This window comes from Crocuta crocuta, unplaced genomic scaffold, assembly GCF_008692635.1.
Source record: "Crocuta crocuta isolate KB4526 unplaced genomic scaffold, BGI_CrCroc_1.0 scaffold48, whole genome shotgun sequence".
NCBI classification, from domain to species: domain Eukaryota; kingdom Metazoa; phylum Chordata; class Mammalia; order Carnivora; family Hyaenidae; genus Crocuta; species Crocuta crocuta.
Window position 1 is genome coordinate 9,113,073 of NW_027533089.1, and position 27,717 is coordinate 9,140,789.

Below are 27,717 nucleotides of genomic sequence, written 5' to 3' on the forward strand. Positions count from 1 at the left end.
CTTTGATACCTGATTCACTTTTGTACAAGTTATACTAAAAGTTAGACTTTTTGTATTAATATCATTTAAAATTTATGGAGATGTTTGCAGATCCTATGGATAGAGCACTCTCCTATTGCAACAATCTCTTTCTCTTTTTGCAATAGTCCTTCCCTTTGCAATAATCTGTTCAAATAAAGTTTCTTCTTACCAAATCCAGATTTTTAAAAATTAAATGAATGACAACCTCATGGCTTGACCTGAAACAGTATGCTTTCAACCAGAAGAGGAAAAACACCATAGAAATATTTTAGACAGTTAAAAAGTTAGAGTAAAACATTTCTTAAAACATGATTCACTTATATGCAACTTAGAACCACAGTGAAACTAACGATTAAAAACATGATTTTTGGATAAGGTAATACTCAACAATGATTTCCATCTCTATAAAAGACCAGAGGTACTTTAAGGAATGATTATTTAGAATATAGTTCTGTTCACCTCAAGCTCTCAGAGAAATGTTTTTTGAATGAGTCACGTTAACATCATCTACAATGGTAAGAACATTAGAATACTAACAACATAAAATCATTAATTCTAGATTTTTTGGAGGAGAATCTAAATAAATTTCTCAATTGCTCTAAAGTAATAAGAAAAAAAAAAAATAAGTGAACTCCATTTTTCAGTGTCCCAAGGAATCAATCATGTTATATGAGAGTGCTTCAGAAATTGTAAAACACATTGTGAATACACTTGGAGTTGTTCTAATTCCATTTTCTATAAAATGTAGTCTCTAACCTTCTAACAGTAGGTCCACAAGTTAGGTCTTCTGAACTCAGAAACAAACTTACCTATGGAAATACATAGTAGCCATGATACTAGAGAAACCCACAAAAACTGAGCAACTACTGACAAAAGTTTTTTAAAAAAGTGAAGAAGGAGCAAGCCTATTACTGATCTTTCTAAAGAAAGGGAAGGCAGTTGAGTAACAATATGAGTATACCATAACACTCCTGAACTGGTCACTTAAAAATGATTAAGATAGGCAACTTTATGTTAATGTGCCTTGTGTGTTTTACAACAGTTTTTTTATTTTGATGTAATATTAAAAAATGAATTTAATCCACAGAGTACTTGAAGATTATAATACTTAAGTACTATGGAAACTAAATACCATAGCCCAAAGTTTTTCTACAGAAAAATAAATTTGAGTTCTGGGACTTTAAGTACACACATTCATTGACTACTTCTTCCTTTCTCCCTGCTCCCACAACCTACGATGGAATAGAGAATTCCAAGTTCTACCCTGCCCACAGTGGTCAGGAGAAAATAGCTCCTGTTCTAAGTTACTGGCTGTGATTCCTACAGCCTAGGGCAAAGGTTCCCACAGGACATGTAGGAGTATATGGCTAGGAACGAGAACAACTGCAGCCCCCACTCCCCTCTACCCTGTGGGCTTCATATTTAACATTATATTTTTTTTAAATTTTTAATTGTTGTAAAACACACAATACACATTAACATAAAATTGACCATCTTAATCATTTTTAAGTGACCACTTCAGGAGTGTTATGGTATTCTCAAGTGTTATGCAACTGCCTTCCTTTTCTTTAGAAAGAGCTTGCTCCTTCTTCACTTTTTTTTAAAACTTTTATCAGTAGATGCTCAATTGAAACTATGTTCCTTTCTCTTCCCATCACTTACAACAGAATTCCTCTACTCCACAGTTCCTCAAAGCAAATCCTCAAAGCCTTCCTAATTCTCTAATGAGCACGGAGGTTGCAAACAAATGAGCATAAAAAAGAAAACTATAAACATTAATATTCTTAAGTTAGGCCACATGTTCTATCTAGATTTCAAGATGTCTTCTCTATAGATAAAATGACACAAAGGAGTTAAATGAGAGTCCCATTAGAGTTCCTTATCTTGCCTAGTACATAAGCTAAGTATTCCAGTCAATTTTTGATAATAAGTCAAAGGACTCTTAAGGAGTGTCAGCCAGCAAGCAAGTCTCCCATGTATAAAACTGTTTGCAACTGTTGTGGTCCACATTTTTGCCAAATAATAATAACGCGTTAGGTGTCTAACCATAATACTAGGAAGGAAATGAATATATGGATGATCAAAATCAGGGTCCAAAAATCTTGACAGCAGAGTTAGTCTAATTATTGATACAGATGTACACATGCATTTAAAATACCAACAGTACAAGTTATGAGAAACATGTTCTCATATCACACCATATGTGTAAAGACATGGGATTAACCATAAACTCAATGGGGAGTCCATCCAAACAATGTAGTTGCCTAAAAAAAAAAAAAATCAATATACATTTAGGCCATAATTAACAAACTTGGTATTCAAAATGAGTGAGGTAATCAAACTCTGGACTGATCAGACCATTGTCTGCATTATTACATCCAACTGGAAGTTAACATAATTCAAGTGGGATACTGACAAAGGAAAACAGTATCCAAGGAAAACAGTCATAATGAAAGGTGACTTGAAGCTATTTCCTCAGTAGAATAAAGAAACACAACGGTTCATCCAGGGGTAGAGAATCTGCTACCAATATCTAAAGAGGTATTATGCAAAAAATACAGAATACTTTTCCAATACCTCAAAGAAACTAAAACTAAACACAGCGATGAGTGGGATCAATAAAAGGAAATGCTAGAGTTGGAAAAATCAAAACAAGAACTACCTTAAGACCGTGTATTTCCAAGGACAAGGAACTTACTATCATTAGAGGTATAAAGTCATTAAAAACAGGGTAGAAAAAATAAAACTCTCACAAGTTATACTAGAAGGACTTTGAATCAGTGATGAGTTCAGTTTTCCAGAATGAATGAATGAATGAATGAATGAATGAACAAAACAAAAACATAAATAGCTACCTAACATCACATTCTTCTGGCACTTTTATCTTGTTTTGCCTTGGGTCACGTTGGGGAAGCGTACTACCCAACCCCCATTAAACACCCATCAACATACCTTAGACTTCCTATTCTGTTTTGGAATAGGATAGAAACTCATTCTCAACAGAATCATATCTTTCCTATGCATTCTGAATGCAGTTAAGACATGACAATACAATAAAGTAACACAATCAGACTAACACGTGACTTGGAAGTACACAAATATTTGTATAGGTTTTAGACGTAGTGTTTCTCTTGGGGAAATTTAATACCAATACAAATATTGTAATTACCCTCCATATGCAAGTAATAATATTTTAATATCAAAGTTTGGATTATTTCTTACCTTTTCAACATCTGCCTTGGTTGCATTAGTATCATTATCCAATCTTTCATAACTCTGTTGTGCCTTTTCTGCCTCTCTACATTCTCTTTCAAATTTCTTTTTACTCTGTTTAAAGAATTAAAATATCACACTAAGAAATAAAAATCTCTCATTAACAAATAACTTTAAAATGTTGCCACTGTATATTGTATAGAATAACACACTAAAATTTTTCTAAAGCAGAAAAGAAATTTTAGTATTACAATCAATCCATGTGACTTAAATATCAGACATTATAGACTGTAAAGGAAAAATATCATAGACATGACTGAGTTAATATTTATTATATACTTCATCTTTTGCTAATAAAAAAAACACATGTATTTTGTAATTATTTACTATAAGCTTATCTTCAGTAGGACTTATTTTGGTTTGTGTGGTGTTTTGCGTTTGGTTTTATATGTTTATTTGGTTGGTTTTGGGGTTTGCTTGTTTTTATTTTTTGTGATGGGATACGGAAATGTCTCTCCAAAGTCATCTCATATGGTTTCTTCCAGGTATCCGAGGAATACCATTAGCGCAGAACTAGGCCTTTAAATTTTTTTATTTAATACAGATTGCTATGACTTTGTAAAAGTTACTCACTCTAATAGAGCCATGCAATATATACCATATTTCCTTTCTTGCATATTTTTAAATGTTTATATGAGAGAGAGACAGACAGACAGAGAGGGAGAGAGGGAGGGAGCGAATGAATGAATGGGGGAGGTGCAGAGAAATGGAGAGAGAATCTGAAGCAGGTTCCAGGCTCTGAGCTGTCAAAAACAAAACAAAAAAACTTTTTTTTTATTCCTAGACTAAATTTGCTTAGTTTTCAAAATACTTTTTAACTAATTCAACTCTAGTTTACACAGTTCTTGAAAAATCTGTCCTCCTTTAATTCAAACATATGCAGAATTCTGTCCATTTTATTTTCTTGATGAAATAAAGGCTCTGACCTACTGAAATCTGGATTATTGAAATTTGGATTAGTTAGACCAAAGTGGACCTATTGCAAAGCTGTTACCCTGCAATTTCTACACCATTATCAGAGATTCCTTTTACCTCTCCTTTGATTTGAATCTCCTATTTCTCAATTCCACACCTTCCCCTTTCTTGGTTCATTTCCTTATTTAGCTAGAACACATTCAGCAGTAGCTTCCTAAAAGATCTGTGGGAGAGAAGCCTCCATGGCTGAAAATAACTTTACCATCACATTTAATTGATAAAATTTGACTGGGTATGAAACTGTTGCAAATTGTCTTTCTTCAGAAATGTGAAAGTGCTAACCTCTCCATTAATTTCTAGCTTCCTGCTCCCATTCTGATTACTGGTCCTTTGCATAAAACATGTTTGTTTTGGGGGCATTGGGTGGCTCAGTCACCCAGTCTCTTGTTGAATGACTCTTATTATGGCTCAGGTCATGATCTCAGTTTGTGAATCTGAGCCCCACAGGCTCTGCACTGACAGCGCGGAGCCTGCTTGGGATTCTCCCTCCCTCTATCCCTTCCCCTCCTTTGCTCATGCTCTCTTTCTCTCTCAAAATAAATTTTTAAAAAATGTTTTGTTTTCCTCTCTGGAGACTGGTGGGATCTTCTCTCTCTTAACTGTTCTGAAATTTCATGAAGATATGTATTGCTGTGAGTCCACTGTGCTGGGCACCTAGAAACTCCTTTCTATCTGGAAACTCAGTGTCTTTCTGTTCTAGGAAATCCTGAATTATCCTTGTCTGTCCAATTCTGATGTCTTCTCTTTTTTAGAATGCTTACTATTTAAGATGAACTTATAGGATGACTCCTCTACTCATATTTTCAGTCTCTGTCATTCTCCTCTACTTCAAGAGATTTCTTCAATTTCATTTTTTTCTAGTTAGTTTTCCATTTCTACTATCCTAATGTTCTTCTTTGTTTATGTGTTCCTTTTTTGATAGTATCCTTTCCTATCTCATAGATGTAATATCTTCTCTATTCCTTTTCAGAATATTAATAGTTGTGAATGTTTTACTTGTTTTTGTGATTATCTATTTCCTTTCACAGTCACTGTCCCTTCAAAGTTGCTTTTTCCCCACTGCTTGTTACTTTTGGTCTCTGGTATTTACACAGTTGTTTTCTTGAAATGTCTAGGGGTCCTGGTCTACGTGTTCTTAAGAAAGCAGAGGATGTCAACATTTTCTATTTACCTGACCCCCTTATTAGAACAAGTTACGATGTCAATTTCTTGTCTTAGGGAATACAAAATTATACAAAGAGGACAAATCTGGATTCCAAACCTCCTAACTACAAAGTCAAAGGTTTAAATTTTTCACAGAATACCTCTCCTCCTTTGACCTTCAGGTAGAGACAAATTTCTGTAATACCTCACTTGCCAGTAGGCAGAGTTCTTATAGTCCATGTTTTACTAAAAGATCAGTCCTTTGAAGGATCAAACCTTTATACAGGGTTATCAGTTGCAACTCTCTACAACATACAGAGCTAAAACATCATCTCTGTCCTGTGTATTAAAACTTAAGCCTTTAGCAAGGTCTAATATACCACCATTCCCCAACACCTCTGCTTCCATTCTTCAAATGCCACTGTATCAGCTCATACATACACTGACTGCTCTGCTTTCTAGTTTACCCTTAGTTTTTAGCAGTTATAGATTTCCCTTTCAGCTCTAAGAACTTAAAACACAATAAAAAGTATTTTAGTGATTATGATCTAGGTATTTGTAGCCAAGAGGTTTCTGCATTAGCGCCGATTGCCATATGGCTAGAACCAGACATATCTGTACAATTTACATCAAAAAAATGTGCTCATAAAATTTTATAAAATTCTTTAAATTTACTATTTTTATTAGTATAAAACATCAAATGACACATGTACAATTACTCGAAGCACATAAATATATGTGAATGCACCTTACATACACAATGTGACTTTCCTATGAAGATCAAGATTAAATGTCCATATTAAAAATAAACTTCCATCATTTACTTCTCTGAAACTCAGTTCAGAATGGTATTTTCAAATTGAATACTACAGGCTACTAATTATGTTGCAACTTGAAGCTATTTATACACAAAAGTACTTTTATATTAGGGGTCTTATTATTTGTGAAGTAAAACTTAGCTACTGACTTCCTTGCAACAGCAAAAGAATCACTAGTACAATAATATTAAAAATACTTCTAGTACAGTAATATTAAAAACACTCCTTCCCTGAAATGTATATCACTATATAATATAGGAAAACATTACAGAAAAGACTCTCCTTCCTTCATCCTTTATGTGGTAGACTAATCAACAGCCACTTCAACTTCCCCAACCTTTCTTAGAAAAGCCCACTTCTCAGCGTAGCTGAAAATGGCTGATCCTTGCTTTACTAGCCTCCCCACATCTGGAGCATGGATAAGTAATCTCGTCCTGTCAAAGGCAACCATTAGGAAGTCTGCTGGGGATTTTCTGAAAGTTTTCCTTTCTCAATAAAAAGGAACAGTGAGAAGAGAAATGCCCTCTTTTTTCCTGTTTTCTGCATGCAACTGAATGAGGATGTGGTGCTTGGCTGCTTTAGTCGACTGTTGACCGAAAGGGGACAAGCCTGTGGAAAAATGCCAACATGGTCAAGATGGCAAAGTAGACACAGAAAGCAGAAGTAGCCAGCAGAAGTAGCCTTAGTGACATCATTGAGCTAAAGACCAACCCTGGAACTGCTCCATTTCTGAGCCCTGTTCTTATAAATTTGCATGCTCTGTTACCTGAGCCACTAACTGACAGACCTGGCAATATCTATGTTTTTCATGTTAATCTCTCAACATGCCTTCAAAATTTTCTTTGCAAGCTATTCTCTTCTGTTCTCCATCTTTAATGCCAGGGTGGCCTATTTTCATTATCCTGTGGTTCATAACTGTCTTTTAAACGATCTTCCTCAATTTTCAATACTCTGTCACTAATTCAGCTTATTTCTCCCAGTTCTTTAAATCTCCTCTCAACTATTTCAAAAACGTTAGGAATTTTACAACTTCATTTTCTTGATTAAACAAGAAGATAGATAAGAAATGGGATCCTACACATATTTTGACATATTCCACAGACATTATGTTTGTCAGTCTCCCTCACCAGACTAGTCTCCACAAAAACAAGGACTATGTCACTAATCACTTTTTTTTACTATTCACTTTTGTATCAGGACTCAGTACATGTCAAGAATGCCTTCAATAAATGAGTTGAGCTGAACTCACTTTTAATGGTATTGTTAATTAACACCTTAAAGAAATCACTCCCACATTTTTTTGATGCTTCTTTCTTGTGACCCCTGTAACTTTTGCTTATTAACTGCCAATTGCTCTAAAGGCAAGTCAGCATATATAACAAGAATAATTTGTGCCAACACAAGTTTTTAAAGGGACCAGTGACTCAAAAGTGTAGGAGTCTGTTATTATGTGCAAATGAAAACACACATACATACATACTCATTAGGTGCAGACACTAAGAATGCTAGTTAAGGTAATTTAAAATTTAATAAATGTAAACACTCCCTAAAAGTCTTGTTAAAACCAATTAGAATGAAAATGAAAACAAAAATGAAAGAGGCTACTAATATAACTAAGAATTCTCAATCACCACTGGTGCCTAGAATCTTACATTTATATGATTTTAAATGACATTTATACAGTAGAAATTTAATCTAGGCTTTGAATATGTGGTTTTTTAAAAAAATATTTATTGAGAGAAAGAGAAAGAATGTGTGCACATAGGGAAGGGGCAAGGAGGGGCAAGGAGAGACATAGAGAGACAGAGACTCTTAAGCAGGCTGACAGCACAGAGCCCGATGCAGGGCTCAGTTCCACAACTGTGAGTTCATGACCTGAGCTGAAATCAAGAGTAAAATGCTTACCAGAATGAACCACACAGGTGCCCCTAAATATGTGGTTTTAAAAAAAGAAGAAATGGCCAAAAACACACACACAATGTTTTTTCATCTCAAACTTAAAAGTCCTTTTCCCAACAACTGCAAACTAAATTGATTAATTTAACATGAAAAACTCCCTTTAGCATAATTTTCAAGGAATACACAGTGTCCATAATAAAAATATGCAAGTAAAGAGTAAGTTGCTTGCAAACCTGAGGGTTCAAAAAGAATATTAATCTTGTGCTACAGAACATCATCTGGTAGAGAATTTTAAGGAAAGGGGACAACAATGTTCCATGCAGACATCTTGTTTTTCAAATGACTGTATGCCAGAATATCCACGAAAAACCACATTAGCAAGAACCCTTGGAAAGTTTTTATAGTAAATAATTATTACACTTTGATAATTTTATCTATAAATACTATCAAGTATTTTCTTTCCTATAATTTGAATGGTCTATGACCAGGAATCCAGTACTAGGAACATTTACATTAAAGAATCACTAAAGTGGAAGAATTCTCAATCAGCCACTATCGTCACAAATCTAGTCCACTATCTTCATTTTTCATAAGCTAAGGATGAAATCATGAGAAATCATATAAGGTACAACTAGAATCTAAGTCCTCTGCTCTGTCAAATGGTCTTCTGTGATACATCACTATTAATATCCCCATTACTCCTACCCTGTATCAGTAGTTTATAGTAACCACTTCAAAGTCAGAAAGTGTCTTCCTAAACATTTACAGTTATCTGAAGATTACAGAGTTGGTACAAGTATAGAACCATATGGGAAAAAAGATAACAAACTGCACATTCTCTATACCAATGTCAAAAATGAATAAATACATCAAGAAATATTCAACTCAATAGATGTGAAGCATCGGAGAATTTAGGGCTAAACTAGTCTATAAAATTTTATGTTAAGCATAAAGACACTATAACTCACATTATCCATCTGTTTCCAGCACATATCAAGATACTGTTGAGCTTTTCGTCCTTCTTGAAGATGCTGAAGATCAGAACCAAAAAAAGAAAACAAAAAAACAAAAACAAAACCACACACAAATAAAACAAACAAAAAATTACATTAAATACTAAAAGTCTTGAAACCCTCCAAAAAGCTTTCACTTAATTTTTTTAAGGTACTAATTATATAACTTTAGCAAGACTTAGGAAGAGATTATTAGTAAAGCAAAACTTTAAATGCATTTTATAGGTATTATCTGAATACTTTAAGTATAACCTTTAAAACAGATCTATGATACATGACTTGTTTTGATTAGGGGTTGACAAATGTTTTCTATAAAAGGTCAGATATATATCTTGGGTTTTGTAAGCCATGTGGTCTTTGTTAGAAATATTCAACTTTTCTGAAATAACTGAAAGCAGCCCCAGGCAATGCGTAAGTGAATGAGTACGGGTCTGTTTCAATAAAACTTTATTTATAGTCTATGAAATTTGAATTTCATACAATTTTCACATACTATGAAATACTCTTTTGATTTTCTTTTCACTATCCAAAATGTACCAACCATTCTTAGCTCATGGGAACTAAGAAAAACAGGCAGTAAGCTAAATTTGGCCCATGGGCTGTAGGTTATCAAATCTTGGTCTTAAGTCCAAAAAGATTACAAATTAGCAAGAATATCTTAAGATAATTTTGGCTAGAGGAAACTGAGTGAAACAAAACCAGTTTATACCGATTACTTTGAAAAGCAAAGTCATTATGTGAAAACATTTCATATACTATGTAAATGGATGAAAACAATAATTACCATTTTTCTTTCAGTTTTCAGATCATGAGCATATCTCATTAATTCACCATAAACTCTGTGCGCCATTTCTTCTGCTACTACTTCTCGCTGTCCTGCATAGTCATTTAACTCGTTAAGGATGTTAAAAAAGGCTATACACGAGGTAAACCTGACAAAAACATATTAAAAATGGTGAAATTTACTTTTATTTTCTTCACAAATATTTTTTGTGAGGTATGGATTGAGCCTGACACTTGACAAACTTTAACATACTCAACCTAACTCTTCGCTACTAGCTCCAAATCAACTTTGTATGAAAAGAATCCCACAATAAACTCAAGTTGTATATGTTTGTACACCTTCAAGTAGTCTTAATTTATAAATAAAGGGATATATGGGGTCAAAAAATAATAAGAATACTACCTGCAGGCTCTTTTGGCATACTGGAATCTCTTAAGTAGCCAAGTGACTGGCCTGAGCTGGGGAATGAACTTGGTTGGATTCCTAGGATTGGCAGCTGAACCTGGTGCAGAGATGATGTGCTTGCTCTCGAGGACAGAACCTGCCAATCATACCACTCAAATGCATCTCGATGGCTGATCTACAGAACAATTTTGCTATCAGCTCTGGACACAGCTGCTTGTATGCCTGCCCACATCCTGAATGGAAGTAAAGTGCCATTATAGTTGGCACCAAAAGAGGGTAAGAAGGGGCAAAAATAAGGGTAAAAAATGTGTGTGGAGGGAAGGAGAGAAACAAAGAGAATTGCTGTATTAAAATGTATAGATCTACTCTGAATACAGTGCCAGAACACTCTTTTGGCTCAAGGCAAATAGCTCAGATAGGACTCCATTAACACTAAACCTAAGAATCCTAACAATTAACAGTTACACAGAAAGCTGTTTTAAGTCTAGTCTCTTTGTTTCTGCATTTCAGAGCCATTCCACATATCCTTGTCTGAGACCAAAAAGCTCATAAGCAATTCCTAAACTTTTATTCAGAGTTCCAAGATTATCCCAAAAACCTCATTCCTTTCATTACCCCTTTAAACCAATCAGGCAAACTATCTTAATACCTCTAAGAGTAAAAGCAAGAAATCTAATCAGCTAACAATTACAGAATCAAGTATGGGAAAAATACAAAAGACTAAATGACTCAAGTGAAGTCCCAGTCCACATTTTGCTTGGAAACCTATACTTCAATAATTTTAGAAAACTAAAATTTAATTCATTAAATTTAAATTTAACTGAAATATTCATTCCTATTAGAATAAACAGTAGTTACTTCTTAAATTAAAAAACTGTGATTTTTTTAATTAAAACTTTAAAAAAATCATTATAAAAGGTTAACAGCGTATTTTTTACTAAATAACACAAGTATTAGTTTTTAAATTTTAATATGCAATAATAAAAAGGTGTAGAATTTACCTTGGCTCTTCATCTTTGGAGGAACGTTTAGGACAGTACTTCTTAACCAGATTTCTATAGGAAGAAAAAAATTTTTTTAATGCATAAAAAAATACTACTGTTGAAATTGAAATATTTTGTAAGGTGCCTATTTCATGATATCAAGAATTTAATGATATAAAACAACACAGCAATATAATCATCTACTACCATTAACATGATATGATCCCTACATTTTGTTCTGAAAATACTGATATCTGTAAAAAGAAATGTTATTTCTGTTTTTGTATGAGTGGAATCATAATAATTTGGATGATTGTGGTACAAAATAAGCAGAAGAGGATGAAGAGAAGAAACAAAAGTACCAAGAACAGAAGGAACAAAGTACTCAGTGTTATGAAACTGAGTCACCGCAAAGACATGTATTTCAAAGACATACCGTCACTATTTTGTTTTGCAAATCAGGTATTTTCATATGAACTAAGATAACATGTAAACAGATGCTGATTCACTAATAGAATAAAAGAACAGTTGGGTCAGTATCCTCCATAATTCTACTTTTATATAAACATCATTATGGGACCCTACACATTCTCTTTTTTTAAGGCAAATTAATTACATTTATACTGTAACTTTCTTTGTGTGCATCTATGTCCATTCCAGTCTCAGACTAAAATGCTGCCTCATTTCATCTTTGCAAACTCCGAAGAAGACTGGAACATGGACTCTGAAATCAGACTGTACTACCTGGGTTTGAATCCTGGCTCTTTTGTGTGGCATCTATGTGTCCTTGGATAATTCACTTGTCCAGTTTCCTATCAATAGTGGTAATAGTACCTACACCCCATAGGGTTATGAAAATTAAAGTCGATAATATTTGTAATGCATTTAACACGGTGCTTTATACAAGTCTCAAAATGTGGTTCATGGACAAAAAAGCTCCACAGACTGTCACTAATCCACAAAAAAGCTAAGTACAGAAGTTGAGAGTAATTTTATGTCTAATGAATCCAATTAATAAAAAAATTGGTGCCTATATTTTATATGTCTATTTTTATGACTTTTTTCCTAGCATTAAGTTTTATTGGATTTTACAAAAGCAACAGTACACAATGAATTGGAAACTCAAAAAGAAACTAGTCTATCAACACAAATACGAGATATACTACTTTAAACTATAGGCATTTAAAAAATAAACAGCTCTATGGCCTTTCAAATAAATACTTCAAAAGAATCACTGTCCTAATTATTCTCAAATCATTATCAATTAATTCCATTTAAATTCATCCTATTCATTCTATAATTATCCTCTATAGGCTAGGAACTGTGCAAGCTACCAGGAACATTAGAAATGAAAGAGTGTTCACAGTCAAGATTTACACTCTATTGAAAGGACAGAAGTACATACCAGTAACTACAACATACAACATAGTAAGTGCTATGGTAAAGGTACGCAAAGGTGCTATGATACAAAAGAGAAGGTCTAAACACCCTGAAGAGTCGGGAGAGAGAACGGGCAAGACACTGAGGAGGGTTACATTTACCAAGTTAATTAAAAAACTCATAGTCATCACTGGCTGTAAATAAGGTACAGGAAGGATGAGAGCCTCAGGCCTTACATTTATATACTTGTTTACCAAAAGTTTAATAGAATGGAGGGGAAGAGGTGCTTAAGAGGCTCAATCAGTTGAGTGTCTGACTTCAGCTCAAGTCATGATCTCACAGTTCCCAAGTTCGAGCTCTGCATTAGGCTCTGTGCTGACAGCTCAGAGCCTGGAGCCTGCTTCAGATTTTGTCTCCCTCTCTCTCTGCACCCCCCCACTCCCTCCTTCCCCCAATCAAACTCTAAACATTAAAAAAAAAAAAAGGAGGGAGGGAGGCAGGCGGGCGGGCTGGCGGGCAGGAAGGCAAGATGTAAGAAAAGAAAGATCCTGAGCTTTTCTCTTCCATAACACTCAAGGCTCCAAGTAAATACAGTGTAACAACTCACTCTGGGAACAACCTGAAGACTAGCAGAACACCTATTCTACAATTAAAGATATACAGAGAAAGCCCATCAAAAAAGGGTAGAAGAGGCAGAGACATAGTCAGGAACCTAAACTCCATCACGGCAGCCCACAAGTGGGAGAGATATCACAGGTGCAGAGGTCTTCCCTAAGGAGGCAAGAGATGAAGCCCCACATAAAGTACCCTCCCACTCTGGGGATCTGCACAGGGAAAACAAGCTCCCATAACATCTGGCTTTGAAAATTTCCAGGACTTAACTGTGAGAGAGAGACACAGGTCTACAGGAAACTAAGACTCTGCTCTTCAAAAGCCAGTGAATATCACTCACTGGGAGACCCAGCACAGAGGCAGTAGTTTGAAAAGTGCCTGGGCCACATGCGAAGGACATTTATGGGCTAATTTTAGGAAGTATGCAGAAGAGCAGGTATCTGTAGGAAATTTCTCCAGAAATGAAAGTGATGGCAGGTGCCATTTTTCTTGCGTTCAGTCAGCCTACTTGGCCCTATGCCAGGGGGCACTAGTTCTGAAACTTTCCCATCTACTTTGGTAGCACTGTTCACCCAGCCCAGCATCCCCCTGCAGACCTATCCTATTCAACCTATGTGCTCCAGCAGGTACCCCTCCAAAGCAGATTCTGCCCTGGGAAGGGGTGGGTTCCAGGCACCCAGCTCCACACCTCCGAGAATACCTGCAACAGTCACAGGGTGTCTGGCAGCCAGTTATACCAGGTGCTAACCCACCACCATCACACTCACAACAGGCCTCTCAGCCAGCACGCTGTGGCCCCAGTCAGAACATGAGGGTGCACAGAGCCCACCTGGGGAATATCCCTGGAGTGCCTGGTTCTGGTGATGAAGGGAAATTGTACTACTCTGGCCCAAAGAACACCTTCTACATAAGGCCACTGCTTTCAAGACCAGGAGCCACAGGTGACTTATCTAATATATGGAAACCAACAGAGACACAAAATAAGAAAATAGAGGAATATGGTCCAAATAAAGAAAAAAAAAATCTCAGAAAAAGGACTAAATGAAACAGAAATAGGCAATCTACTAGATTAAGAATCCAAAATAATGATCATAAAGGTGCTCACCAGACTTGAGATAAGAATAGATGAATTCAGAATTTAAACAAAGAGTTAGAAAATATAAAAAAGAACCTATCAGAGCTGAAAAAAAATAAAAATGAAATGCTAGAGGAAGCAGAGAATTAATGAGCAATCTGTAAGACAGTAGTGGGAATCATCCACACTGAAAAGTAAAGGAATCTTTAAAGAATAGGTTAAAGGGACCTCTAGGCAACATCAAGCATACTAACATTTGCATTATGGGGGTCCCAGATGGAAAAGAGAAGAGGACAAAAAAATTTATCTAAAGAAATAATAGCTGAAAATTTCCCTAATTTGGAAAATAAAACAGATATCCAGGTCCAAGAAGGAAAGAAAGCCCCAAAGGAGATAAACCCAAAGAGGTCCACACCAAAGCGCTTAATAATGAAATGTCAAAAATTAAGGAGAGAATCTCAAAGCAGCAAGACAAAAGCAAATACTTTGTACACAGGAATAATCAGTTAAGTCTATCAGCTGATTTTCAGCAGAAATTCTACAAGTCACAAAGGAATAGCATGACATATTCCAAGAACTGAAAGGAAAAAAACCTACAACCAAGAATAGTCTACATAGCAAGGTTATCATTCAGAAGTGAAAGAGAGAGAGTTTCCCAGACAAGCGAAAGTTTAAAAACTTCATCACCACTAAACTGACCTCACAAGAAGTGTTGAAGGGACTTAAGGCAGAAAAGACCATAACTAGAAGAAACTTATGAAAGAAAAAATTTCACCAGTAAAAGCAAATACAAATTATTTGTAAAGTAGTAGATCACTCATAAAACTAGTATGATGGTTAAGGACAAAAGCAGTAAAATCAATTTGGTTTACAATAATCAAGGGATACACAAAATAAAAAGATGTAAAATATACCATCAAATACATACAACAAAGGGAGGAGGAAGAATGTAGTGCTTTTAGAATGTGTTTGAACTTAAAGGCCATCAATTTAAAATAGACTGCTATATACAGAGCATGTTATAGATGAGTCTCACGGCAACCACAAAACTAAAACCAGTAACAAATACACAAAAAAATAAAGAGAAAAGTACAGAGGCACAACACTAAAAAAAGTCATCAAATCACAAGAGAGAAAGCAAAGATAAAAGAACCAAGAAGAACTATAAAAACAACTAGAAATCATTAACAAAACAGCAATCAGTATACATATTAATAATTATTTTAAATGTAAATAGTTAATGCTCCAGTCAAAAAATGTAAGTGCTCCAATCAAAAGATATTAGGTAACTGAAATGATAACAATAAAAAAACAAGATCTATATGCTGCCTACAAGGGACTCACTTCAGACCTAAAGAAACATACAGACTGAAAGTAAAGGGATGGAAAAAGATACTCCAGGCAAATGGAAACAACAAGAACAAAAGCTGAGACAGCAATACTTACATCAGACAAAACAGACTTTAAACAAAGATGGGTGTTACTGAATGATAGAAAGAATACATTCTTTTCAAGTACAAAAGGCACATGCTCCAGGATAAACAACATTTAGACCAAAAAACAAGTCTCAATAAATTTAAAAACACTGACATCATATCAAGCATCTTTTCTGACCACAACAGTATAAAAGTAGAAAACCAACCACAAGAAAAAAAAACTGGAAAAAAACACAAAAACACATGGAGGCTAAACAATATGCAAGTAAATAACCAATGAGTCGACAAAAAAAATCAAAGAAAAATAATAAAATATCAAGACTAACGAAAACGTGAACTCAACATTGAAAATCTTTGGGACACAGAAAAGGCGGTTCTAAGAAAGTTTACAGTGATACAAGACTTCCTCAAGAAATAAAAAAAAATCTCAAATAAACAATCTAACGTTATATCTAAAGGAACCAGAAAAAGAACAAACAAACCCCAAAATTAGCAGAGGGAGGAAACAGTAAAGATTACAGCAGAAATAAATGAAACAGAGACTTAAAAAATAGAAAATATCAATGAAACTAAGAGCTGGTTCTTAACAACAACAAAACAGGAGGACCTGGGTGGCTCAGTCGGTTAAGCATCAGACTTTGACTCAGGTAACAATCTCTTGGTTCCTGAGTTAGGGCCCCCCCACATCAGGCTTTGTGCTGACAGCTCAGAGCCAGGAGCCTGCTTCAGATTCTGTGTTTTTTCTCTGTGCCCCTCCCTTGCAGTCGTGTTCTGTCTCTATCTCAAAAATAAATAAATGTTAAAAAAAAATAAAAATAAAAACAAACAATCATTACCAAGACTCATCACGGAGAAAAAGAGAGGACTCAAATAAATAAAATCAGAAATAAGAGGAGAGAAGTTAAAGCCAATACTACAAATATACAAAGATTATAAGAGACTACTATGAAAACTTACACACTAACAAGCTGGACAACCTAGAAGTAATGGATACATTCCCAGAAAAATACAATTTTCAAGATTAAATCAGTAAGAAAGAAAATATGAATACACTAGATACTAGTAATGAAACTGAATGAGCAAAAAACAAAACAAAACCTCGGGGCGCCTGCATGGCTCAGTCAGTTAAGCATCTGATTTCCACTGAGGTCATAATCTCATGGTTTATAAGTCTGAGCCCTGCCATGAGACTGCACGGACAGCTCGGAGACTGCTTCAGATCCCATCTCCCTCTCTCTGCCCCGTACCCTATCTTCTGCACGCTCTCTCTCAAAAATAAACATTTTTTAAAAAGTTTAAAAAAAAAGTTCAATACATTAAGTGGGATTTATTACAGGATGCAAGAATGGCTCAAATACATAAATCAATCAATGTTATGTAGCACATTAACAAAACAAAGGACAAAATCATATGATAATCTCAATTGATGCAGGAAAAGAATTCAACATCCATTCATGATAAAAACTCTCAACAAAGTAGTATACAGTGAACATAGCTCAAAAGAAGAAATTCCATAAATGACAAGTCCACATCTAACACCATACTCAATGTTGAAAAGCTGAAAGTTTTACCTCTAAGATGAGGAACAAGACAAAATGATCACTCTTTCCACTTTTATATAACATAATACTAGAAGTTCTAGCCATAGCAATCAGAAATGTAAAACAAATAAAAAACATCCATATTTTTAAGGAACAAGTAAAATGTCACTATTGACAGATGACATAAATATAGTAAAGTCTTAAACACTGCACCAAAAACTACATATAAACTAAGAACTAATAAATTAATTTGGTAAAGTTGCAGGATACCAAATATACTGTTGTGTTTCTATAAATAACAAAATGGCAAAGAGAAATTAGTCCCATTTATAACTACATCAAAAAGAATAAATATCTAGGAATAAATTTAAACAAAAAGGTTAAAGACCTGTACTCTGAAAACTATAAAATAATGAAAGAAATTAAAGATGACATAAAAAAACGGAAAGATATTTCATGCTCATGAATTGGAAGAATTATATTGTTAAAATGTCTATACTATGCAAAGCAATCTACACATTCAAAGCAATCTCTATCAAAGCACCAATTTTTCACAGAAGTAAAACAAATAATCCTACAATTATAGGGAACTTCACAAAAAGACCCTGAACAGCCAAAGCCAACCTGAGAAAGAGGAACAAAACTGGAGATATCACAATCCCAGATGTCAAAAACACCACAAAACTACCATACTCAAAACAGTATACTACTGGCACAAATACAGACACATGGATCAACAGAACAGGATAGAGAGCCTATAAATAATAAATCCATGCCTATATGGTCAATTTATCTTTGACAAAGAAGGCGAATATATAATGGGGAAAAGCCAGTGCTAGGAAAACTGAACAGTTGTGTGCAAAGGAATGAAATGAACACTTTATTACACCACACAACACAAAAATAAACTCAAAATGGACTAAAGACCTGAAACCGTGAAACTCCTAAAAGAAAACATGGACAGTAAAGTCTTGGACATTGGTCTTGGCATTGTATTTTTAGACCTGTCTTTTCCAGTAAAGGCAACAAAAGCAAAACTAAACAACTGAGACTACATAAAACTAAAAAGTTTTTCCATAGCAAAAGAAACCATCAACAACAAAAAAAAGTCAACCTACTGAATGGAAGAAATGTGCACATGATATACTCAATGGGAGTTAATATCAAAAATATTTAAAGAACTCCTACAACTCAACATTAAAAGACCAATACAATTACAAATAAGTATAGTATCCAACAATTCCTTGGTGGTTCAGTCGGTTAAGTGTCCAACTTCGGCTCAGGTCATGATCTCATAGTTCATGAATTCAAGCCCTGTGTCAGATTCTGTGTCTCCCTCTCTCTCTATCCCTCCCCTGCACATACTTACTTTCTCTCTCTCTCTCTCAGACTCTATGTCTCCCTCTCTCTGTCCCTCCCCTGCACATACATACTCTCTCTCTCTCTTTCAAAATAAACATACGTACATACATAAATATAGTATCTGAACAGACATTTTCCCAAAGACAGATGGCCAACAGAAACATGAAAGAATGCTCAATTTCATTAATCAAGGAAATGAAAAGCAAAACAACCTCACATTTGTCAGAACGGCTAGTAACAAAATGACAAGAAACAGGTTGGTGGGGATGTGGAAAAAAGGGAACCCTTATGCCCTGTTGGTGGACTCTGTCGGTGGATGTAAACTGGTGCAGTCCCTATGGAAAACCGCGCAGAAGTTCCTCAAAAACTTAAAGATAGAAATACCACATGATCAAGTAATTTCATACCTAGAGATTTCCCCAAAGAAAATGAAAATACTAATTCAGGAAGATATATGTACCTATGTTTATTGCAGAATTATTTACAATAGTGACGATCCAGAAGCAACCTAAGTGTCCATCAACAGACAAATGTACAAAGAAGATATGGGACTCACTCAGACAGGAGTATTACTCAGCCATTAAAAAAAAGAAATCAAACCCTGCCATTTGAAACAACATGAATGGACCTAAAAAGTATTATGCTAAGTGAAATAGAGAAAGACAAATGTCAGATTTCACTTCTGTATGGAACTGTAAAAAAAAAAAAAAAAAAAAAAAAAAAAAAAAAAAAAAAAAAANTCTTTGTTGTGGAAAAATAAAAAAAAAAAAAAAAAAAAAAAAAAAAAGAGCAAAACAGAAAGTTGTAAGTACAAAAAACAAAAACTGGTAGTTCAGAGAGGAGGAGATGGAGGAGATAGGTAAAAGAGGTTAAAGGGTACAAACTTCCAGTTATAAAATAAGTCAGTCACAGGGATTTAAAGTACATCATAGGCAATATAGTCAATTATAGTACAGTTAACTGGTGACATATGATAACTAAACTTAACATATTGAGCACTGCATGATTTATATAAATGTTTAAATCATTATCTCGGGGCACCTGGGTGGCTCAGTCGGGGTTAAGCGTCCAACTTCGGTTCAGGCTACGATATCACAATTCGTGGGTTCGAGCCCCACGTTTGGCTCTGTGCTGACAGCTAGCTCAGGGCCTGGAGCCTGTTTTGGATTCTGTGTCTGCCTCTCTCTCTGACCGTCCCCTGTTCATGCTGTCTCTCTCTCAGAAATAAATAAAACATTAAAAACATTTTTAAAAAATAAATCATTATGTTGTACACCTGAAACTCACATGTCAATTATACTACAGTTAAAAATAAATGTCTTAGGGATGCCTGGGTGGCTCAGTCTGTTCAACATCTGACCCTTTTCATTTCAGCTCAAATCATGATCTCATGATGGTGAGATCAGGCTCCACAATGGGCCTGGAAGTCTGCTTAATATTCCCTCTCTCTCCCCCTCTACGCCTTCCCCACTCACACATGAACACTCTCTCAAAAATAAAATAAGTATATAAATAAACGTTTTTAAAGCTTTATTAACATTTACAACAGCACTCTAGTACATGGATATTATTTATAAATAATCATGCACACACATTTTCAAACAATTTTTACAGGTAAGGAATAAAAAGCCCAGAGACCCCTGGCCTAGAGAAATCAAATATATAAAACCCTTTTCCATAATATGGTAAAAGAACAATGGAAGGCTCTATAGAGGGGTTTCCCCAGAGGAGAAAGGCTGAAATTTCTGATTCTCTGACATACCCTGAAGAGGTAAACAAGAATTAGACAACTGGAAAGCCCTGGGAGAATTCTAAATAGAGAAGACCTAATGAGCAAAGGCAAGGAAAAGAAGCTGCTGACAGCTCAGAGCCTGGAGTTTCGGATTCTGTGTCTCCCTCTCTCTCTGCCCCTCCCACTCATGCTGTCTCTGTCTCAAAAATAAATAAACTATAAGAAAAAAAAATGGTAACCAGTGAAGTTGGAAAGGTACATATGGGGCAGCAGAGGGCCTTCTACATCATAATAAGGAAGTCTAACCACACATATACCCTTAACCACTGGTTCTTAGTCAAAGTTATGTGAAACACCACCCAAAATCATTTTTGTGGATGAATTAACTTATTAACTCAAACATCAGCAAATCTATGTGCCACCCATTAAATATTTTAGATACCATATCAAAAAGAAAGAATGATGAATTATAGCTACCAAACTAGTTAACTGTATATGACTTAGAGTCCTTTCTAAGAGAGAACTCAAAAAGGAAGATGGGAAAAGATGGGAGTAATTCAGTTAATTAGAACAAATACACAAAGACAGAAAGTAGATGAATGGTTGCTAGGAACTGTGGAGGGGTGAATGGGAAATGACTGCTGATGGGTACGGGGATTTCATTTTGCAATGATAAAAATGTTCTAACATTAAATAGTGGTGACAGTTTGACAACTCTGTGAGTATACTAACAACCACTGAATAGTATACTTTAAAAGGGTGAAATTTTATGGTATGTAAATGATACCTCAATAAACTGTTATAGGAGGAGGAATGTCTATTGGATAGCAGTCCATCTGCCACAGGTATGTACATCAAATACAAGTCTAAAATGGAATTTACTTTCTTTATAACTTTTCTTCAATTAATGAAGAAATCATAAACCTAGACATTTCAGCCAAAAATCTGCCGATCATCCTACACTTCATCAAGTCTCTCCTACCCTAAGGTGTTCAAGTCCTATAGATTATATTTCCTAATTAACTTTCTAACTTTTCTGTGGTAATTTTTATAAGAAAAAGGAAAAAATTATACGAGAAAGTACTTTCTTCACATCTTATTATTACTCTGTATACAAATGTGTGAGAGAATAGGATGAATGAAGCTACTGAAAACATCTTAAAATCATGAGTGGGAAGATCAAAAAATTCACAATGCTTATTAAGCTTTAGAATCCCATTTCCGAATTTCTTGCCATGTGAGAAGACTCTTATTTGAAGATGAATGCTTCTTAACGTACACACAGAACAGGGGAAAAGAATTATCCAATAGACAAATGTAGTAAAAACTAGAACTCTGGGGGTGCCTGGGTGGCTCAGTCAGTTAAGTGTCCGACTTCAGCTGAGGTCATGATCTCACAGCTCGTGGGTCAGGCCCCACATCAGGCTCTATACTGACAGCTCAGAGCATGGAGCCTGCTTCGGATTCTGTCTCCCTCTCTGCCTCTCCCTGACTTGTGCACACACATACTATCAAAAATAAACATTAAAAAAAATTTTTAATAAAAAAAAATGAACTCTGAACAAACTTCTGGGATCTAGATACAGAATTGAGAGTCAACATATAAGAGTTAATAACAAAAGCAAGAGCTACCATTTGTCACCCATATATTACTTAACAATATCTATGCTAAGCACTCCATAATCTTATACTTACAGCAAACCTACGAGCAGGTATTATTAGCCCTCTTTTACAAGACTCAGACACATTAAGTAACTTGTCCATGGTCACATAGTTAGTAAAGGAGATCATGACCTGAGCTGAAGTCAGACGCTTAACCAGCTGAGCCACCCAGGTGCCCCTAGAAATTATGTTTAAAATTATTGAGTCCATGGATTACTTTAAGCAAAAACAAGTGAAACTTGGGCAAAAAAACATTTCAAAGAGCAAGTAGTTTCAAACTCTGAACACATTTTTGTATACCAACATTTTTTAAGCACGGTTTAGAATTCCAGGCTATAGCTGGTTTATAATTCCAGGCATTAGCTGTTTTGCCTACCTGCATCACTCACTACCCTTTACTTTTTAATAGCCTGTGGCAGATACACTTCTGCTAATCATAAACACGTGTTATTTTGTACATTTCCCGGCTCCCCTGCAGTTAGGCAGGACCACATGGCTAATTCTGTATCATGGGACATAAGCTCTGTGTAACTATCAGACTAAAGCATTGACAACTTGTGCATAACCCTAAGGCTCTCCAATTCCCGGCTGAAGCAACTGTGGAGGCTCCATGCTGAGATGGATGATGGAAACAGTTTGGGATTTTGAGTTACCACATGGGCTACCCTAGACAGTGATCACTTGAACTTGTACATGTTACCCACAAAAGTCATAACAGAGCTTAAACATAGCATAAAAAAATATTAATTCAAACTCTAGCTTCTGGGGGCACCTGGGTGGCTCAGTCAGTCAGTTAAGTGTCCGACTTCAGCTCAGGTCATGATCTCACAGTTCCTGAGTTCAGAATCTGTGTCTCCCTATCTCTTTGCCCCTCCCCCGCTCACAGTATTTCTCTCTCAAAAATAAATAAACACTAAAATAAATAAACAAACTCTAGCTTCTGGGAGGAAGAGCATATTTACAGAAGAGGGAAGAGGAAGAAGAAAGTAACAATTACTTTTATCTTTTGCAATGTAAGGTTAGTCCTAAGAAATTTTTTAAATCACTCTTGCCATTCTTTATGTAAAAGCCACCCATTTATAGCAACTGTTCCCAAAACCAAAGTATAAAGAGCCCACAGAACCATCCGTACACAAGCCACTAGCCTCCATCCAAGCCAAGCCTGCCACTGGAAAAACTATGGTCCAAAATGTTTTGCTTGTATTCCACCAAATCAAAACTTCTATTCTAGGAAAACATGTTCTGGAAAAAGACACAACAAATTATTAACTGTACTCAATTCTAGGGAGAGGGGCTGGGAAAGGACTTGAATTTAAATGTATTGTAATAATCATATACTATTTTTGTACTTTTTTAAAAAAATTAATGGTGAGAACATAAAAAATGTATTCCCTGCAAAACAGCTGATCTTCTTTGAAACTTCCAAGAAAAAAGTCTAAACTCAGGAAAAGTTCATAAACAAGTGTGAATGATTAGTAAGTCCCATAAATCCCTGCTTCACATTTTTAACATAATATGCTTATTAGGTCAAATAAATCTCAAAGTGGCTGTTTAAACATGGAAGTATAAAGCATTCAGGTTACTGCTCAACTGAAGATATTTTAGGCAATTCATCACTCTCAAGAAATCTACCCTGTCAGTTCCCCTAGGCTATTCTTTTTCACAAACTTCTAACAAGTCCAGAGATTATACAAGTAACCAATCATGATAGCAGTTTATATATGTCATATTTTTGAGTAGGGTGCTATAAATTAGGAATTAACTGAAACACAAAGTTTTATACACATGCAATACATATCAAAGAAATTAAATAGATTAAAATAGATGTCTAAGACATGCTGATGCTTTGATACACGTGTAGTTCACCCATGTGTTCCAACTACCTTAGGATCTCACACTCTAGATACAAAGGAATGAACATTTTTCCTTCAGTGGTCAGACAAAGCTTCTAAATTTAAATTTTTTTTAATGCTTTATTTATTTTTGAGAGAGAGAGAGAGAGATAGAGACAGTGTGAGCAGGGGAGGGTCAGAGAGAGGGAGACACAGAATCGGAAACAGGCTCCAGGCTCTGAGCTAGCTGTCAGCACAGAGCCCAACTCAGGGCTTGAACCCACAAACCATGAGATCATAACCTGAGCCAAAGTCGGATGCTTAACCGATTGAGCCACCCAGGTGCCCCGAAAGCTTCTAAATTTAATGGGCTTCTCCAAAACTTACAGTATTCCATATGTATACTAATTATATATGTAATATTAAATATAATCACACTACTTAAATTTAAATTGCTGATTTTAATCTTTTTTATATATTGTCATATTTTTATTTATTTTTGGTTTTAGGGAAAATTATAGAATATTTCAAATAATTTCTCAAAATTTTAATTCACTTCTATTAAAACTACATATTACAGTTAAATGATGGAACAGAAGACAACTCAAGGATTTTTAAAGGCTGAAAATCACCTCGATACATTTTCAACCACCTTTCAATGAGAAGCTGAGCTCTAATGCTTATTTAACAGGTGACCAATATCATATTTATTTGCAAAATGGGATACAACTCATACTATTTCTACTGGCCAAAGCATATTATTACATACCTGAGACTGATCAGCATCCCTCTTCTTAACTGTCCCTCCCCACCCATCTAAGAGTTAACATGCTTAGGAGTTGCCAGATTAATTCAAGTGGCCCTATTTATGGGCCTGGAGTAAGTGATCTAGAGATAGAAAACTGAATCTCACTGGGACAAAAAGTTTTCTTCCTATAATTTTTAGGTCTTGGGACCTTGAGGCCAGTATGAGAGCTGAATATTTGAGACATAAAACTGGTACTGCTGGGGAGTAGATTTCCTGCTATACAGAGAAAGCCAGTCTGACTGAAAGAATGGAGGCAACCCACCAAAAGAATCCAAAAATAAAAACAAAAAAATAATTTTTTTAGAGCAAAAGAAGAAAACAAAGGGCTGTGTTTGAGATACTTTTTTTTTTTTTATCCCTGACCTAGCTACATTCCAGGCCTTCCAGCAACTTGACTATTCAACCTTTTCTTGAACTCAATTAAAAAGTAAAATCAATTAAAGATTATCAATAAATAAATCAATAAATTTATTATACTCAGCATTCAAACTGGGTTTTCCATCACTTACAGCCATGAATCTTTCCTTATACAGTGTAAAATTAAACATAAAAGATATCCATAGACAAAATGAAGGTGTATACCCTTACCTTCAGCCATATAAAAAGATTAACTCAAAATGGATCAAAGACCTAAACACAGGACCTAACACTACAAAAGCTCTTTTAAGAAAAAGTCAGGGGAAAGCTTCATAACACCAGATTTGGCAATGATTTCTTGGATATGACACCAAAAGCACAGGCAATTAAAGAAAAAGTAACCTATACATCAAAATGTAAAACTTATGCATCCAAGGTCACAATCAACAGAATGAAAAGGCAACCTCAGAATGGGTGAAAGAATCTGTAATTCATATACCTGATAAGGGATTAAGATCCAGAATATATATTCAAACACTTAAAATTCAGTAACCAAAAAAATAAATAAATAAATAAGTTGATTTAAAAATTGGACCAAAGAACTTGAATAGCATTTCTCCCAAGATACACCAATGGCTCTCAAGCGTAAGAATACTCAAAAATCACTAATCATTAAGGGAAATGCAAATAAGAACCACAAACAAATCTGTGGCACCCGTTAAGATGGCTACTCTCAAAAACAAAAACCAATGCACAGAAATTTTAAGTGTTGGCAAGAACATGTTAAGTGTTAAGTGTTAAATTTTACGTGTTGGAACCTTTGGGCACTGCTGGTGGGAAATGCAAAACAGTTCACAGTCACTGAGGAAAACAGTATGGTAGTTCTTCAAAAAATTAAACACAGATTTATTGTATGATCCAGCAATTCCTAGTCTGGGTATGTAACTCTAAAGAACTGAAAGCAGGGACTCAAACAAATATTTATACACACCTGTTCAAATCATCATTATTCATAATAGCCAAAAGGTAGACCCAAATGTCCATTAACAGATAAACAGATACCATTGTGTTATATACATACAATGGAATAATATGCAGCCTTAAAAAGGAAGAAAATCCTAAACATGCCCCAGCATGTGTAACCCTTACATTATAAGTGAAATAAGCCAGTCCAAAAAAACGCAAAAACTATATCATTTTACTTAGGAGGTTCCTAGAGTAGTCAAATTCATAGAAACAGAAAGCAGAATTGCAGGGGCTGGGAGAAGGGGAAAAATGGGGAATTGTTAAACAGGTACAGAATTTTAGTTTTTCAAAATGAGTAAGCTCTGGAGATTGGTCACAAAATGGTGGAAATACACTTAATGCGGCTCAAGGGTACACTTAAAATGAGGAAGATGGCAAATTATATAGTAAGAACATTTTACCACAATTTAAAAAATTAAATGTAAAAAAGCAGGGGGCGCCTGGGTGGCTCAGTCAGTTAAGCGTCCAATTCTTGGTTTTGGCTCAGGTCTTGACCTCACGGTTCTTCACGAGTTTGAAGCCCACATGAGACCCTCTGCTCTCAGCACAAAACCTGCTTTGGATCCTCTGTCTCCTTCTCTCTGCCCCTCCCCAGCTCATTCATTCTCTCTCTCTCTCTAAAATAAATGAACTTTTAAAAAAAGTATTTATCTTAAGTTCTCTTAATTTAAAAAACACTTTCTACATGAGGTTTAAAAAACACCCAAAAGGGGGAGCCTGGGTGGCTTAGTCGGTTAAGCATCCGACTTTCACTTAGGTGATGATCTTGCGGTTCGTGGGTTCGAGCCCCGTGTCAGGCTCTGTGCTGACTGCCAGCTCAGAGCCTGGAGCCTGTTTCAGAGTCTGTGACTCCCTCTCTCTCTGACCCTCCCCTGCTCACGCTGGCGCTCTCTCTCTCTCTCTCTCTCTCTTCGAAATAAAACCATTAAAAAAATTTTTTTTAAAAACACCCAAAAGTATTCTTAATGTTTTGCAAAGGAAATGAAAATAAACAGGGTTTCTTGAAAGGGGTGTTTTTCCCCCACTTTCCCTAATGAAAAAAACATTTTCTTAAAAGGACTTCTAAGGTGTTAACCTTTTTTTTTTGAACCTATTCTTATTTTCATGGAAAACATACAACTAGACCTAAACTTATGAAGGGCATTATTTAATTCACATTTTGATCAAATTTCTGTAACTATTGCATTATAAACAGATGTGTTAGTTGTAAAGACTATGCTATAGTTTCTAGATAATTTATTATTGTCTTTAGTAAAATACTTGAGTCAAAAAGATGTCTCAGTGGTACTAGGCACTGGTGATGGGAAAAAAAAATTCTCAAGAGAGAATTATTCATTCTTTCTATGCTGAAGCATAATATACTATAGTATATTATATAGTATACTGTGTATGTATACTATGTAATATACATAATACAGAGGCCAGACTCTGCAGATACTTTGAAGCCAACTAACTATTCACCTCTGTAACTCAGTTTCCTATCTTTAAAATAATACCTGAAACCTCACTGGGTTTTTATGAAGACAAAACCCATCAGTATGTACAAAAGCACTAGAATAGTGCTGACACAATAAATGCTA

The 27,717-nt window shown here is 35.2% G+C and overlaps 1 protein-coding gene across 3 annotated transcripts in view; it reads right to left on the bottom strand.

The window, feature by feature from the left end:
- The window catches only part of FNBP1L (formin binding protein 1 like), a 114,245-nt gene that overhangs the window by 24,073 nt on the left and 62,455 nt on the right, over nucleotides 1-27,717 (bottom strand). For 2 of the 3 annotated variants that reach the window (XM_077746035.1, XM_077746036.1), the window contains exons 3-6: nucleotides 11,333-11,386; nucleotides 9,927-10,074; nucleotides 9,098-9,160; nucleotides 3,244-3,348 (exon numbers count right to left, since the gene is read on the bottom strand). In XM_077746035.1, the coding sequence (XP_077602161.1) occupies nucleotides 3,244-3,348; nucleotides 9,098-9,160; nucleotides 9,927-10,074; nucleotides 11,333-11,386 (370 nt within the window). The remainder of the gene's footprint in view (nucleotides 1-3,243; nucleotides 3,349-9,097; nucleotides 9,161-9,926; nucleotides 10,075-11,332; nucleotides 11,387-27,717) is intronic. The other variant, XM_077746037.1, reaches the window with a different exon arrangement.